The 17,032-nt window shown below is 59.2% G+C and overlaps 1 protein-coding gene across 19 annotated transcripts in view; it reads right to left on the minus strand.

Moving 5' to 3' along the window:
- The window catches only part of PHLDB1 (pleckstrin homology like domain family B member 1), a 45,369-nt gene extending 29,005 nt beyond the window's left edge, over positions 1-16,364 (minus strand). For 2 of the 19 annotated variants that reach the window (XM_036859483.1, XM_036859484.1), the window contains exons 1-5: positions 13,921-14,087; positions 10,740-10,820; positions 9,963-10,086; positions 8,853-9,023; positions 1,434-1,559 (exon numbers count right to left, since the gene is read on the minus strand). In XM_036859483.1, the coding sequence (XP_036715378.1) occupies positions 1,434-1,559; positions 8,853-9,023; positions 9,963-10,086; positions 10,740-10,820; positions 13,921-13,965 (547 nt within the window). In that variant the 5' untranslated portion in view covers positions 13,966-14,087. Of the gene's footprint in view, positions 1-1,433; positions 1,560-1,660; positions 1,833-1,875; positions 2,038-4,300; positions 4,466-8,852; positions 9,024-9,962; positions 10,087-10,739; positions 10,821-13,920; positions 14,095-16,124 lie in introns of those variants that run through there. The other 17 variants (XM_036859499.1, XM_036859498.1, XM_036859487.1 and 14 more) reach the window with 16 other exon arrangements.
- Positions 16,365-17,032: the final 668 nt, after the last annotated feature.

Here is a 17,032-nt window from a genome sequence, read left to right on the forward strand (position 1 = left end):
AGGGCCAGGCACTTCTAGGCCTCGTTGTTGCCTACTCACCCTAAGACTACGTTCCTCCCTGCCTTGGTTTCCTCAACCTCCTCAAGCTCTACTTCAGGAAGGGCAGGTGGACGTTCTGCAAAGGGCATGGGGGCATGCTGGGGAGCGGGCCAGAAGTTCCGGGTGGGGGGGATCCCAGTCTAATAGGACATAAGGGCCTCCCAACACAGCAGCCGAGACCCCGGAAAACACACACACAAAGCCTCCGGGGCTGGCCAAGGGGTGTGTGCAGCACCACTTTATCCAGTCAGAGGCAAGGGAGGGGCCTGGCCCTAAAGGCCAGTTCCTGGAAGCCAGGCTGGGCAGCAACTAGGTGCAGCTCAGTGCCTCCAATTAGCCCATTAAGCCATGCCAGAAAGAGCCTGCCTTTGCCCTGCCCCAGCCCTTGTCAACCAACCAGGAGTCTCTGAAACCACTGCCCCAAACAGCTGAGGGAGTGGCATGACAAGGCCAGGGTGGGAGCAGGGTAAAGCTACCCAGGGAGTGGACTGGGAACCCAAGCTTCTGAGCCTCCAAGGGCCTAGAAAGGAGAAGAAGAAAAAGGCTTTGCAAGACTGAGTCTGGGTCCAAAATTATGGGGACTGTGTGGGACCAAAGGCAGAGGGGTTGCCGTGGATACTGGTGATCCCAGGGACCACCCATCTTTCCTCAGATCCCCAGATGATCCATTGAAGCCACTGATGCCACCCCGCTAGGTGTACCTGACACACATGTCCACCTGTCCCAGTAGCACGTTGACACCTGTCACCCCACAGCCATCTGAATAGCCGTGCAAAGTCTGGGGTGGCAGGCCTATAGGCAGCCTCCTGATCTGCACCCGGCCCCCTAGGCAGCTGGGCTGAGGGGGCTGTGCTGGCTCCCTGGGACAATCACCAACTCTCCTCTGGGGATCAATAATTCACACACAAACTGCAGCTGCTCCACTGAGTCATCAGCTGGCATGGCATGGCCTGGGGGTGGGGCAGGGCCCAAAGACATGATCACAAGCAAGTGGGACTCCCCTCCCCACCCCAGAGCTTACAGCAGCTCAGCTGGATGCTTTCTTCTGCCCCCACAGGCCACCCTCAAGGGTGAGGCTCCCTGGTAGTGACATAAGAGGGTCAGGGTCCCAGACACCGAGGTGGCACTTTCCAGGGCAGTGGGACACAGGCCTGCAGAGCCCCCCATCCCTCAGGCACATGATTCCCCAATTCCAGCCAAGCAGCACTCCTTGGATCTCTTCCAGTGGCCAGACTGCCTGGCACTCTCCACCAGTGGCCCATGGCAGGTGGCAGCAAGCCCAGATCACGGGTATTGTCCTGCCCTGACGCTACAAGTGCGGCTGGAGTGGGCAAGGAGGAGGACTGTCCACGGGGTGCCACCAAACTAGCCACGTGCCCCAAGTGGGTACCTACCCGGGCCAGGACTGTAGGGGGGTCCAGGGGCCCGGCCCCCTGCCGGAATCATGCTCTTCATCCACTTGGCTTCAGCCGGGTGGTTAAAGCGGAGGAAGGTGGACTGACCCAGGCACAACATGCAGCCTGCAGAGAAACCAAACGCTAGGAAGGGCAGGCAGAGCTGAGGCAGCCCTCACCCCGCAGCACCAGCAGGCTCACCCCCGGCTCCAAAGAGTCTTCCCCACCTGCGCTCAACGGCGTCCACTTGGTCCACGCCTGACTCCCCCTGTGCCGGAGGCCCCAGCCCAGCTCCACAGCACAGGGCCGAGGGCAAAGAGCTCTGGTTTGTAAGTCCTAGTCCTAAATTTTCTTCATACTACCTGTGAGATCTTCAGGTAGAGTCACTTCACCTCCTTGAGTCTAGTTCTCTCATCAGAAAAATGAGGACAAAACCACTGACCTTGCAGAGTTAGAAAGACAGTGTATGCCAGTGCTCTGTAAGTGGAGAAGGCTCTCCAGAGAACACAGACACCCACGTGCCTCCCATCATGATCCATCTATCTGCCACTTGGGTGGAAGGGTCAGTTTGAGAGGCAGCAACTTCCAGGATCACAAAAAAGCTCTGAGATAGGGGACAGGGAAACACCATGGATCAGTCAAGATGCCCCTGTGGGGACCAGAATTCGCTTCCTTAAGAGAGCTGCCTCCTTAAGAGAGCTGCCACCCTTTCTGACAGTCCGGAGCCACTGCTACCCTCTTTCTCTCTGTCAGAGCACTCTCTGGCCTGACATCGTCCTGCTCCTTGGTCTCCCCTGGAATGCAGCCAAGCCTAGGCCAGTGGGCCCAGCCTCAACCAAGCACATTCCCAGGCAGTAGACACAAGCTCAGTCCTGCCCAGGAAGTGTGAGCGCATGGAGGGGGGAGGGCATGTGGGAGCCAGAAAATGTAGCCAGGGGCACCGGGAGTGTGCACGGCGACAGGTGTGCCCGCCGCGCCTAAGCCTGTCTGGCAGAACTCCTCCTCCCGGCCACACCAGGTGCTAGAGGGCTTCTGCACAAGATGCTCTGTTGGGAGAAGCCAGAGACCTGGTGGTCTCTACCACCTACTCTTCCAATTTGTCCATGCCCTTGGCCCCTGGCCCCAGGCTCCTCTCTACCCAATCTGGTGCCACTTGGCACCCCAAGCTTCATGCCAGTCTGAGCTAAGACTGGCAGGGAAGTCTACATTCCTGGACGCTGAGACAGTTTAGCTCAGGCAGGCCACAAGGGCATGGGGCATCCCAGGCCACGTGGGTACCTTGGCCGCCCACTGAGGAGCTCAGGAGCCTGTTGGGGGGGCCCTGGGCATTGCCACAGATGGGGGGCTAGCAGGCTGAGAAGCCCATAGCAGACAACATAGTAGACAAAACCACCCACTTCTTCGGCAAACCCACAGGCCCTCCGAGGCAGGCACCAACAATTCTAAAGGCTGATGGGTGGTTAGGAAAGGAGGAAGCCTTCCCTGCCAAGCCACCAATCAGAGGAGCTGATCACAGAGTAATCATAACCGGAATAAATAATAGCCAGCCACACTGTCCACCTAATTACAACCACAGCTGTTTCAGAAAGAACCCTGACATTCCCCTCCCCCTCCTCTCAGCCATTTAACAAGCTAATTAATGATGAGTTTGCAGGGTCTAGACAGACCCACTCAACCCTAGGTTGATGGGGGGCAGGCAGGGAGGGGGGGCGGGGCAGATCAGAAGCCTGACCACATAGTCCAGACTGGGAAGGAGGTGGGCAGTCTGGGTGGATTCCAGCCCATCAGTGCCAGGCCCACCCAAGGAGGCTGTGGGCACCTACGGACCCCCGGCCCTGGCCCCTATAGCTGTGAGTTCCCTGCCCCTTTCTCTGCCCCTCACCCTCCTCTATACAAGGGGTGTGGCTATGCTGCCTCTGGGGCTATAAATAGGTGATGCCAGGCAGCAGAGCTGGATCTGTATTAATAGAGCGGGCAGGAGGGCAGCAGGACTGATTGCAGCTCAGCTCCTGCTCAAATTAACTTTCTATTTGCACTCAGGGGCCCCAGGCATGGCCCCAGCTCTGGTCCCATGCCCCCAGACGCCTGGCAAGCCTACTTCTGCAAAGAAATCTCCTCTCTGCCCACTCCTGCCCCACACCTCCAAAGGTCAGCCCACTCACGAAACCCAAGAACCCCTTCTCATCCAGGCAGAGCTGTGTTTGTGCCCCTCGTCCCCAAAGGGGCTCAGGGCCCAGCTGTGTGCAGGTGGGTGGAGGAGCTGCACATCTGGAGGGAAAAAAACAAACGGGGCAAAGGAGAGCGTGGATCCTATCTGTGAGAGATGCGGGGGGGGGGGGAACACCACACGCACACACACTCTCATCCCGGCTCACACACATACACACTCAGAAACACACAGACACACAGATATAGGCACACAGCCTCACACCCAGAGCGACAGTCACTGCCCTGCTGGCCACACAAATAGAATGAACTGGCCAAAAGGAGGCTGGGGCGAAGGGAAGATGGGAGGAGGGGCCTTGGCTCCTTCCAGCCGAGACCCCTCTGAGCCGTAACACAGGCTCCACTCATCCTAACCAGGACCCCTCAACCCCGTCGAGAGGCAGGTCCCACGGAGGGGACCGCCTAGTGCTGGGGAAAATGAAGTCTGCCCCGCTGAGGAGTGGCCCCGAGCCCAGGCGCCCCACTTAGATATGTTCAGGGCTCACACACACGATCGAGCCTCACGGCCTCAAGCTCCCAAGCGGGGCCAGGGACCCGATCCCCCTCCTCGCACGCCTCCCCACCCCCTCCACGCCCCTCCCAGCCCGAGCTGCTCCGCGCCCGGCTGCCGGGGCTGCGGCCGCCCGGGGCTGAGGACTCACCACCGAATCCGGACCTCCGGACCGCTCGCCCCCGCTAGCTCGGGCCCTCCAGGTCCCCGGCCCGCCCCGGGCCTTTGAAGAGGCGGGCCGACCTCCCGCGCCGCCGGCTCCAGGCTCGGAGCAGCGAGCGGCGAGGCAGCGAGCAGCCACCAATGCCCGGGGAGGGGCGGGCCGGCCACTGGCGGCGGGGGAAGGGAGCCAGGGAGGGAGGGACAAAGGAGAGGAGGAGGGGAAGAGGAAGTGATGGAGGAGAGGAGCGGAGAGGAGAGGGGAGCGGGATGGAGAGGGCGGGGCGGGGAGCGGGGGATGCGGGGAGGGAGACAGCTCAAAATTCCGGAGCCCGGGTCAGGAGTAGAAGTGGGGCAGGGAGGAAAGGTTCCAGGGAGATGACAGAGAGAAGGAAAGGTGAGAGGTAGATACAGAGACCAGAGAGTGAAGAGCCAGGAGGCAGAAGTGAGGAGAATTGGGGTCTCACTGAGACCCCTCTCTGGCGAGAAGTCACCAGAGGCTTAGGAGGGGGCCGGCCCAGCCCCTGACTGGCTGGTCACTTTGGGCCAGTCACACCCTCTGGCCTTGGGTTCCTTATCAACAGAGTCAGGAGGCTGGCTTGATGACAGCAGAGGTTAAGCTCTGACAGTCCATGGCTCCGTATATTAGAGAGAAGAGTGAAACTCCTGGGAATCCAGCTAAGTCACTGGGTCCAGCTCTGGCCCTCAGTCTGCCACCGTGACAAGTGCAGGCCAAGGCGGTGCTCTGTGCAATGTGAGCAGCACTGAGCCCAGCCCCTGTCTCCACCCTAAACACCTCCTCCTTTGCCCCCCTAACCCCCACCCTCCCAGCAGTTCACCTCGCCCCATGACCCACACTGGACCAAGGCACTGCCTCTTCCAAGCCAGCCCACTTCCCCGGGGCTCCAGAAGCCAACCCACCTCCTCCCAACCACAACCGTGCTAGCCCCGTAAAGAGCTCTCCCACCCCAAGGAGGTACCCTTCCCATCTGGAAACACAGTGCCAGCCGCCTCTGGAGCCCCCAGGACCAGGCTGAGGTTCTGGGCCAGGCAAGTACCTACCACCCAGCCTGGGCCCCAGAAAGTTCCTCTCATTCCAGGGACTGGCCTCTGGACACCAGAACCTTAAGGGACACACTGTGTTCTCTCAGATGTCTTCTGTGTGCTCAGAGCTCACATAGCCCCACACACTCTCTCCCAGGTACACACCAACACCTGCTCGGTCACACAGACACCACTCGGCTGTGCATACTCTGAGTCACACAGACACCCCAGTTAAACACGTCCTGTCTCTCATACACATTTATTCTCAAACACACCACCCCTCAGGCACCAGCCCCTCTCTTGGTTATACCCTCACTCAGGCACAGATAGCCTTTCACTCAGTCCCCAGAGAGACTCTGAAATCAAAAGTCAACCTCCTTAGAGAAATAGTCAAACAATTTTTCCACCCTCACTGAACTCCTACCCACCCAGCCATACTACACACAGACGCACGCACGCGCACACGCGCGCGCACGCGCTTACATACTCACATACAGCTTATTCCCCTTCTGAAGGAAAAAGGAAAACCATATAGGGTCAAATGCAAAATAGGGGGAGGGTTTTAAAAAAAAATCTCCTCAGGAAATGTGATTCATCGGTCTGGAAACTGTGACGGCCAGCTGGACAGACCCAGACGGACACAGAGGATACCGCCAGGGAGAAATGGGGCAGGAGGCAGGCACAAAGAAGTGGGGAGCTAGGAGCATTTGCTTTTTCTCTCCTTCCTTTGAGCTTTATTAGTCAAGATCTTTATCAGTCTTATAACAGAGGACAGTTGGAGGCGTCACTCCCATTTTACAGAAGGAATAACTGAGAGCTGGGTGGAAGAGGAAGAGGCTCAGTGTCCTGGATCCCAGAGGGAGGCAGCTGGATCGCTCAGGAATCCTGGCTCACCAGCCACATTCCGGGGAGCCTCTCCTGCTGGCCCTCACAGAAGCCCCTACCCACCAAGGGGGCGCCTGGGGAGTGAAGGAGACTCGGACGAAGGGCTGGCAGTGAATGCTGGGAGAGGATGAGGACCTTCTGTCTAGACAGCCTGGTCCCTGAGCCTCATGGCTTTCCGGGCCCTTCCCTACTTGGTCCCCTCCCAGATCTTTCATGTGGTCTGGCGATGTGGTCTCGGGGTGGGACAGCCTAGACACGGATTGAGATTCCTCCTCATTTCCTTGGTCCTCTTCCTAGCTCCACCTCTTGTTCTGTAGAGAGAGGGCAGCGTGGGATGTCCCAGGATACACGGGGATAGGACTGAAAGCAGGATCTTCCTGGCCCCCATGTCCATAGCTCTAGCTAAAGGTTGGCATCTGTTTCCTGCCTGCTTCCCCCCACCCCTGGCCAGGCATATTCCTGCTGGAAGAGCCTGTCACTGCCACCCTGCTCGTGATGACGTGTGCCTCTCCAATTGCCTATGGCTGGGCCCAGTGCCCAGAATGATGCATCCAAGGCCCGGCCCAGCCAGAGAGGGCTCCTTGTTATTTCTAGGGTAGCCCTCTGTTTTTCAAAGAGGGGGGTCCCCCCTACAAGGCTGGATCGGGGAAACAAGACAGGGAAAATGATCCTCTTGCATATATGCCCACAGATAGGCACGTGGCCAGTGAGTTCTCATATCCTCACAGGCGCACACACGGACACTTCGTCACCATCAGTCCTGAGTTCACCCCTGCCCCCAACTTGAACACTCTGATCCATAAACACAAGGAAAGACACAAACACAAAGATACACAAGCCCAGAGTCACAAACACATCCGGAGATACATAAACACACTCCAGTTACACAGACACACAGAGATAGCACATGCACCCCCGAGCCACCCAGTTTCCAGGGAAACGCACTCCCAAGAATGTCCGGAGTGGGGCCAGGCAGGGCTGGGCTTGGTGCCTTGCTCCAGAGATGAGACAAGGAAACCCTCAGCTCCTGGAGCCCAGGGGAGGGGTAGTGCTGGGGAGAAGAACACCCGTTCCTTTGTGCCTCTGCCTACCCCTCCCCAGGCTGCCAAGCTTCTGAGACAGGCGAGCCTAGACAAGGCAGCTATGGGGGTGGAAGGGAGTGAAAGGGAAGGGGGTTTAGGGTCAGGAGAGAGTGGGAGGGTACATAGTTGGCAGGGTGGGCTTTTGGCTGGGCAAGAGTTGGGGGTCACTTGGGCCACAGGAAATGCCTAAGAATTCCATCTTGGCCCAGGCTCTCCCTCTTCTCAGGGAGCTAAATGCTGCCCTGGGAAGACCGGGCAAGAGAGGCCTCCAGAGCATCGGTTCCTCCACCCTGCTCACAACGCACAGGGGAAGAAAGTTCTTGCTCATGAACGTGAGGGATTTGGGGCTGGGCTCTTTCTCCAGCCTTCTTTGAACTCTGCCTCTGCCTCTCCTTGCTGTTCTACTGTCTCCCTTCCACGTACCCAAATCTTGGGGAAGATGCTCTCTTTGAGATGGAAGAGTACGGTCAGGAGCCAGATGGCATCACAGCCAAAGCCTCAATTTATGGGGGTTCCTCCTCTTATCTGGAGTCAGAAAAGCCCTGGAGGAGATGAGGGCCTGCTTGCTGCTGCTCCTGGCAGACCTGTCTCCCTGGAGTCAGTTGTCCCCCCGACACTCCCAAAGGCAGGAAGGTTGGGTCTCCTGGGTCAGCCCTGAAGGGAGAGACCCCGAGAGGTGTGAAGAGAAGGAGAGAGGGAAACAGTGGAGTGAGTGGGATTTCCACTGCAAAGGAGCTTCCAGCCAGTAAGAGGTAAGAGTCCCAAGAAAACACTGCCAGGACATGAGTCCTCCTACTTGGAGCCAGGCTTAGTCCAAAGCTCCATCCTCTACCCCCCACCCAAATCCACTTTTGTCATCCCCCTAATATGGTGCTTCACTGTATACATTGACGTCCAGGGCAAACACACCTGGTTTATCAGAGTGCTACCTGGCCAACCCCTTACCTGCCTGGTCACCATAGTAACTGGAGGCCCAGTTTTTAGAGCTCCCTTACACAACGGAACGGCCCGTTGCTTTGGGAAACAGGGTGGTAACCATATTCATGACCCAAAAGCTACTGTCAACAGTGTTTTAACAGGAGTGAGCGTGTCCTCAGATTTTGCCATCAGATTTTGCCCTTGTCCCATCGCCATTGTCCTCAACAGCTCCCCAACTTCAACAGCTTTTCAGAACAACTCCCTCTTGGCATCAGGGAACCATGCCATTTTTCCCCTCGCTGCTGCTCCAACTGCTCTCCCCTAACAACCATGAGCGACCACTGCACCACTCCCCATGCCCTCTGAGAGCAGGAAGCAGGCCCTCTTCTCTCCCCACGGTGGCAGGGTGGGGGTGACCAGAGAAAAGCAGGTTGAAGACGAGTCTGGATGCTGGAGGGGTTTTGAAATGCACCTGATCCAGATGCACCTGAGCACCCCACTCCCAACTTGGCCACTCAGGCGGTTACCATGGCAACCACCACAGCAGGCTTCCCCTGCACCTGTCATGCACAAGCTTTTAAACAGCTCCCTAGGTTCGGGGCTGTCAGAACTTACCCTGAGTGAGTCGGGTGGGCTGCCGGACCAGGAGCCCATCAATAGTGCAGGCATTGCCGCAGGGGTAGAGGGTGAGGGTGCCCCGCAGGTTCTCGATGTAGCAGTGCTCTGGAGCCAGGCCTGGACCCTGCAGCGAGATGTCCCTGGCTGCAGAGCCAATCACTGTCCTCCCTGAAGACAGGAGGTAAACTGAGTCAGAGGGGTCGTCCAGGCTGAGCTGGCAGAGATGGGGCAAGGAGGGCCACACTGGAAATCTACTGCCACCTCCTACTCCAGGGAGAATCATTGGCCACCCCGTTGGGGCCCCTGAGCCTGGTCCAGACAGTAAGGGGTAGAAGCTCTTCTCAGACCCAGAGATGAAGGCCCGAAGGGCACAGAGGATCCACAGATAGAGTAGGGAAGGGGGACTTCTCTGCAGACCTTCCCTTTGTCCCCCCAGTGCTCCCTCCCTAAGACCTTCTTCTCCTTCGCCATTCTCCCCCATCTTTTCCTCAAACTCTCTCTGCCTCCTTCTTCTCTCCCTCCCTTCTGCCACCTGCAACCCTTGCCCTCCCTCACTCACCTCTCTTCAGTTCAACTCTCCCCGGGCTTCCTCAGGCACAGCCCCTCCCCCTGGCAGAGCCCCTGGGACCGGTATTTGGAGAATGTGGGGAATGTAGTATCACCCAGGCAACAAGTGCAACCTCGAGAGTAGAGAGGAAGGGCAGAAGCTGCAAGGTGGAAGGGGCTGTGCCAGGGCCTAACTAGGAGGTCTGCCCCCGCTGCCATCTCTCCATCTCCACCAGCACCTTCTCCCATGCCAGGCATTGCCCTGGAGGGGGCCCCCTTTCTTCTTGGCCACAGTGGTTGCCAGGAGCCGTGTGCTCTCCTGTTTCAGTGCTCTCCTCCTGATTTCTAAACTGATCTTGAATCCCAGTCATGGAGCCAGATTAGTCTGGGCAAGCAGAGACAAGGGAAACAAACTGGTGGGGTAGGGTGGCACGGCCTCCCATCTGGGGGAGGTGAACACTGCCAGCAGGTATCAACAGGGCCCCAGCACATGCCAGGATCCCAGGGCAGGAACGTCTATGGGGATGGAGGGGTGGCAGGTTAGATGCCCCCCAGACTCACCTTCCTCCAGCGGCAGAAGAGTGATGGCCGTGCTGAGACGCCCACTGCCCAGGCTCACCAGATGGGGTTTGTCCGTTTGCACTTTCAGCCCTTTGCCTGTTTCGATCAGGTCCAAGGGTCCTTTCTGCAGGTAGTGGAGGTGGGGTATGAGCATCATGAGACTCCTGGCCGGCACCTGACCACCCTAGTCCCCGTTGTCACACCAGCACTCTCTCCAGCACCTGCCCTCTCCAAAGGGCTCTGAGGGTGTAGTGCAAAATCTTGCACAGAGCAGTATTCCACTAAATTGTAATTAGATCTGAATCTAGGCCACTAACTCGTCCCACTGGATTTATCTCAAGTCTTGGTGTAACTGCCCCTTTTGTCTGTTAGGACAGAAACAGGAGAAAGTAAGGGGAGTGGGGAGGTGCTTGGTAAGAGGAGGGGGTACTGGTAGAGGGGACCGATCAAGACTTGGCCCTGTAGACCTGTCCGCGGCAATCCACTTGGCCATTGCTTGCCCCTGTTAAACTAAATTACAAGAGAGGGCAGGGCCTGGATCGAGGAGAGAGATACAGCTCAGGGTCAATCCGCAAACCACTTCCTGACTTTCAAAGGCTATTTTCTGGGTGAGCCAATTAACCTAATTCAGCTAAAGACTTAGCTGTTAATAGGCTTGGGACCTGGGGAAGAGCAGAGGTAGTACCCCTGTCATCCTTGGGCTGGGACCACAGGTAGGTAGAGGAGTCAGCGCATCCTCACCAACAGCCCGCTTGCCCCGCCCCCAACCACACTCACCTGCACCATAGCTGGGGTCTTGCATCCAGGGCCCACTTGGCTCCTGTTGATAGTGTCCATTGTCCTGGGGCTCCAGAGCTCCTGCGGACACAGCAGAAAACAGGTGAGGTGAGAAGGCCAGGGCAGAAAAGGGCAAGGAGTAGGCTCTGTAGCAAGGTTCTCAGGGCAGGGGCAGGCCCGTGTCACCGTGGTTTCCAGCATGCTCCTGCTGAGGGAGAAGTCGAGGCAGCTCAGGAGCTTCGTGGGGGAAGGCGATGCCACATTTTCAGCTGTGGCGTGGATGCCACACCGCACCGGTCCTGGCCCTTGCCACACACAGGAAGCCCAAAAAGTCCTATAGGGCCCAACCTGTACTGCTGTACTTTCTTGCCTCTGACACCCAGGACTCAGGCCTTGGCAGCTGAGGACCCTCACACAACTGGAGCCGTAAGCCGGGTGGGGGAAATCTACCTTAGCGGGAGAAGCAAGTCCAAGGAAGTCCCTCCAGGGACACTGGTAGACACGGGGCCCCAGGTGGGTGGCAGGGCTGAGCAGGAGCTCCCTCCCACAGCCTTTCCCTCTCCTTCTTCTCCCTTTGTCTCTTTTCCCAGGGGTCTCAGAAGGATGTTTTCTTAAAGGAGACACACGGGAAAAACGCAACTATTCCTGCCATCTCTTTGTCTCGATTCCTGCACCCTCTCTTCCCCAGAAAGCAATCTTACCCCCAGACAGTCAGCAAAAAAATAAAAACCCTCCATGACGACTAACACTGGGAATATAGGACTCTGGGGATCTTCACCTGGTTTGGTGCTGTAGGAAGCTGAGGTCCTTAGAACCAGAGGTAAAATACTGATAGATTCCAGAGCCAGAACTTGAACTCTTCCTCACCCATCACTTTCTCCCTGGCTCACAGTTTTGGCACCTGCAAACTCTGAGGAAGCACCTTTGTGTACTAATATGTGCCTACATGCCCATCCTTGGCCAACTTGCTAAGGTTCATCTGCTGCTGAACAATGTTTCTGGGGAAGTTGAAAAGAGTGTAACTGAAGGTAGGGAGGGAGATGTAGGAAGGCAGGGTGCCCCTCCACTTTCTCTTCCAGCCATCTTCCAAGGGACTTGGAGAAGAAGTGGGGGGAGGAGCCAGCATTCCAAGCAATGTCTGACCCTGGCAGTGGGGCCCAAAGGCCTTAGCCATAGAGTTACTAATTTTACCCTCCCAGCTTCCACCCTTCCGGTCCTGGACTGTATCAGCTCCGTCACCATTTCCACCCAAGCTGGCGGAAGAGAGGCCGGAACAGGGCCTGGGGCCCGCCCCAAGTCTGCCTGGGAAGAGGGAAGGCAAAGGCCATTAACCTACACCAAAGCTCAAGCTGGCCTGGCACCTCCCCAGGAGATCTGGCCAGGGGGAAGAATTTCCAGGGACGGAGACTGCTGTACTCAGGGAAATCCCTCAGCATTCTATGAGGGAGGAGAGGCAAGAGAGTGGGTTGGGGATGGAGAGTTTATATAAAAGAGGGGGTAAGAAAAACAAAGTGATAAATAATAGTGAAGGAAAGACATCATCACTTAGTGGAAAGAGCTTTAGACTGGGGTACAAGAGCCTTAAATTCTAATCCTGACTTTATTATTTATTAGCTGAGAGGTCTTGGACAAGTTACTTAACTTCTCTGAGTGTCAGATCATTCTCTATAAAACTGGAATAATGATTTAAAGAAAAAAGAAAGATTGTTTGGATTACTGCTTGCCTGGGGCTAGGTGTGGAATGGGAAGTGACTATAAATGGGCAGATTTGGGGGAGGGGTGATAGAAATGTTCTAAAACTTATTTGTGATGATGGTTGCACAGATCTGTAAATATACTAAAAATCACTGAATGTACATTTAAATTAAGTGAATTTTATGGTATGAACATCATACCTCAATAAAACTATTAGGGTTTTTTTTTTTTAAAGATGATTGTCTGGAGATTCAGGTATTATATGAAATGACACTCTGTGAAGTGCAAAGCACTATAAACATGCCAGTTATCAGTATGAGCTTCATGATCTTGAACAAGTCACTTCACCTATCTGGGCTTCAGTTTCTTCATCTGTCAAGTTGTCATTATCACTCTGTGAGGTAGCAGTGGGTGTGCTCATTTATTTACACCAAGGATTTCAAGTGCAGATAAAGATTGTAAAGGAATGAGGTTGATGGGGAACAAGAGTGATTGGAGGGGAGGAGAGAAGGGAATAAGGAGGTGAAAGAAGAAGGAGAGATAAGGAGAGAGGTGTAGGGAGAGACAGAGAAGATAAGAAAAGATGTAGATTGGGAGGCGCGGGGCTGTGGCCCCAGCTCCGAAACCTAATCCAGGTGAAGTGGAAAGGTACACCAGACCAGCGCGTCCCAGCACGCGGGCGGCGCTCTGACCCAGGGGCTGCGCAGAGGCCGGGAGAGCAGCCACGGTCGGGGTGGTGGGGGGGGCGTGGGGGACGGGTCTTGGGGGGGGCGGCGGGGGCGGCGGGGGCGGGGGCGCCCTCTCCTCCCACCCCACCCCCGGCCGGGAGTGCCAAGCAGGCTGCTCCGGGGCGCCTCCCACAGGCCGACCTGCTCCCGTCCCACCGGGCTGCCCACTACCCGGGGCTGTAATTACCCACCCCGCTCGCCCAGCCCGGCCTCCGCGGCCGCTCTGGGAAACCCCGCCCCGCCCGCTGCCAAAAAAAGGCCCCTGCGGTGCGAGTCCAGCTCTCGGGGAGGAGGGACTGGGGGAAGCGCCGCGGTCAGCCTCGGCTCTCAGTAGCCCTCCTGCACCGCGAGCAGAGGTGCCCAAGATCCTCCTCGGGCTCAGGGTGGCAGAGGCCTGGGTGTCTGGAGGGCCCCTTGTGGGGCGAGGCCGGGGCTCCGGCAGGTGACCCCGCTCCGGCCCCTCCGGCCTCTCGGCCCAGCGCGAACGCCCGGGCATCCAGGCCACGGGGGGTCAGCAGCCCTACCCGGTCCCCAGCTCTCTGCGCCTCGTGGGGCGCCCAGAGTCACCGCTTCGGGGGTCTCGGCACCTTAACCAGGGCGGTGGGGCCCCAGGGAGCGGCCGGAAAGGTCTGGAACCGACAGGCACTGGAGGAAGTCCAGACTCCAAATTAGGCCCCAGAAGAAAGGTCCGAGGCCGGCCCCGGAGCGAAAGCGGTCCCAGAGGAGCCCCCGCACGGGTGCTTCCGCTCCGGCCTCACCTGTGGCCCCGGCGGCCAGCCCAGGCCTCGCCCCGGGCGTCGCATGGCTGTGGCCCGAGGCCTCCGGGGCAGAGTTGGGATCCTCTCGACCCGCCGCCGCCGCCTTCGCCCGCCCGGCGCACATCCGCCCTCGAGGAAGGGCCGCCGGCGGAGGAAGGAGCCGGGAAGGGAAGGAAACTGAGGCTGGGAGCCCAGAGGGCGGGGCGCCGGAGGCGGGCGAGGGCCGGGGAGGGCGTGGGGGAAGCCAGGGACGAAGGGGACTTCGGGAGAAGGAAAACGAGGGGTCTGCGGAGGGACGGGGCGGGTGGGAAGACGAAGGGATTTGGAGGGAAATAAGAAAGAGGGAGACTGAGGGAGGAGGGAAAAGGAGGGCTGGGGAGGTAAGACTGAGGGCAGAGGACTGGGGAGGAGGGGAAGAAGGTGGGAAACCGGATAGAGTCCAGGGGACGCAGAGGTGGGGGGAGATAGGGACGGAAAGGTAGAGGGACTGGGGGACGAAGGAGATGGGGGAGACTGGGGACAGAGGAGTCCTCAAGGAAAGGGGGTGACGGACCGGGGGAGCAGTCGAAGGTACCCAGGGCCGTGGAGGGGGAGACCGGGGTGGGGGCGGGAGGCGGGGCCCTGGAGTAAAAGAGGGGGCCGGAGGGCAGGCCGGGGGACCCAGGAGTGGGGAGAGACCGTAGGCGGGCAGCCGGGGCTGGAGGAGGCGGCGGGACAAGGCGAGAGTGTAGTTCGGGGGTGTGATTTTACTTGTGTGCGGGGTGGAGGTGGGGTGCCGGAAAAGGGCAGCTCTCCGAGGCCGGGGAGGCCGGGGGACTGAGTTGGGTTTCCGCACGGAGGGCTCCCTGCTGCCCCTCGCCGCCCTCCCCAGGGCCGCCAGGTGGGACAAGGCCGCAGTGTTGGGCCGCCTGCCGGGCCGCCCCGCCCGCCGCTGACGCCGGACAAGCGGCCTTTCTTTGGCCGGGCGGGGAGAAGGGGCCGCTTGTTTGCCCGGCGGGGGAAAGGGGCGGCCCCCAGACACCGCCGGCTCCCCGCGGGCGGCGGCGGGAGGGGGGCCGCGTGTGTAGCATTTGTGTGTGTGTGTGGGGGGGGTGCGTGTGTAACAGTCGGCCTGTGTGAGGACTGTGTGATGGGTGTGTGTGAACGGCAGGGTGCGTGGGCCCGGGGAAGGGCGTGAGCGCGAGGGGCCGCAGGTGTGAATGTGGGCTTCCTGGGAGGGCTGCGGGTGCTTGGCGTGTGTGTGGAGTCCTAGGTGTGCGCTGGGTCCCACGCGTGTCACGGCGGAGAGAGACGCAGCTGTCCGCTTGGCGTGTGCGGTGGGAAGGGTGCGTGGGTGATGCCGGGTGGGGCGCCGAGTGTGTCTGCGCGTGGGATGCCTGACGTGGTGGGGAGGTTGGCTTTGAGTGTGACCGGTTCGATGAGTCAGCCTCCGGGACGGCTGAGCTAACGGGTCCAGTATGCAGCCCCGCCCCGGCGCCCTGGGTCCCCCGTCGGGCCGCTCGGTCTCCCGGCCCAGGCTCCCCTCTTGCCCGCCTCGGCGGAAGCGTCCGCGGGCGCCTCGGCCACCCAGCTACCCCAGCCCCCCGCCGCCCCCGGGCGCCCGCGCTTCCCCATCCCGGAGGAGCCCGGAGGACCTGGCTCAGCCCCGGCACCAGGCAACTCCGCAAGGGATTCGAATCTGGACCGTGCGGGCGTGGCAAGAGCGGAGACTCATTGCCTCCAGCTTCCCCCCTCTGGCCTCCCGGACCCCTAAAGACGCGGGGCCTTGGAGAGGGCCGGAGAAGCCTCAGATGTGCCACCCATCTCCTGAACACACGCAAGAGTCCCTCCCGGACGCCACTGCCTCCAAGCCGGACTCCGCAGCCCTTTCCTGTCCGCCAAGGCGGCCCGGCCCGGGACTGGAGCTGAGATGCCTCGGGGGACACCCCCGCTCCTGGTGCAGGGCTCTCTCAGTCCTTCTGTCGGCGAGAGAGGGGAGGTGTGGGGAGCAGGCGGACGAGACCCCGCGAGTGTCGCCCAGCCGTCTGGGTGCCCGAAAGAGAGTCTTGGGACAAGGATCCGCGTTCCCCCCGGGGGGAGAGCGCAAGGGCCCCCTCTGGCGGCGGCGCGGGCGGCGGCTCGGGAGGGCAGGAGCAAGCAAGCAGCTCTCGGGAAAGCAGCGGAGCCCACTCCGCACAAAGCCTCTCGCGCCCCCACGCACTCACCTGTGGCCCCCCTCCTCCCCTACCGGTTTCTTCGGGGCTCTTCCAGTCCAGAGCTGATCTGAGGGCTCTCTCCAGGTCCCTGGGACTTCCTCTTATCCAGTCCCAGCCGCGCAGCGAGCAGGACCCTCAGGCGTAGTGGGGGAGAGCGTTCTTACCTCGGGGGGAGAGGGGGACACCGGTTCTTTCGCCTGGCTCGGCCGCCGCGGCCCCAGGCTCAGAAGGACACTCTTGCTTTTCCCTGGGAGCCCGCTGAGTAGGAGGAGAGCGAGCGGATCCCGCCTCCCTACCCCACCCCACCCCCCGCTAGTCCCCGCCCCCGTCCCCCGTCCCGTCCGCCTGGCCAGCCAGAGGAGACGCCCTTGTGGGACTGGAGCCCAAGATCCCCCCACCCACCCTTTCCCATAGCAGCACCTCCCCACCCCCCCCCCCCAACCCCCGCCTGCACAGCGCTCGCTTTGTTCATCTCTCTGCAGCTGGGCTCTCCACTACCACCACCACGTACACACCCCTATCCCCACTCACCCTCCCCTTCGGACTCTCCTAGACCACCCTCCACCCCTAGGCTTTAAGGCTCTTCAGAGAGGGCGTTTTTGACAGTTTTTCTCTAAACCCCACCACCACCACCTTTTTTTTTTTTCACTTTAGATGCCTGAATCCTCCATGAGCTCCCAATGAACTTCATGGTGGCAGCCCTACAACATATTCTCATCACCTCCAAATATCTGCTGAGGGTATCCAGGTCTACTCTCTGTTGCCCTTTCTCCTCATCCTACTCCAAGCCCCTCCACCATGACGACCTGTAAATGGGGTGGATAACTAACTCTGCATATAGGGCGTCACAGATTTTTCTAAGGATAGGTATAAGGAGGCATGCTAAAGTGCCATGCAAACTGTAAAGCACAGGAAAG

The sequence above is a fragment of the Balaenoptera musculus genome, chromosome 8 (genome assembly GCF_009873245.2).
Source record: "Balaenoptera musculus isolate JJ_BM4_2016_0621 chromosome 8, mBalMus1.pri.v3, whole genome shotgun sequence".
NCBI lineage: Eukaryota > Metazoa > Chordata > Mammalia > Artiodactyla > Balaenopteridae > Balaenoptera > Balaenoptera musculus.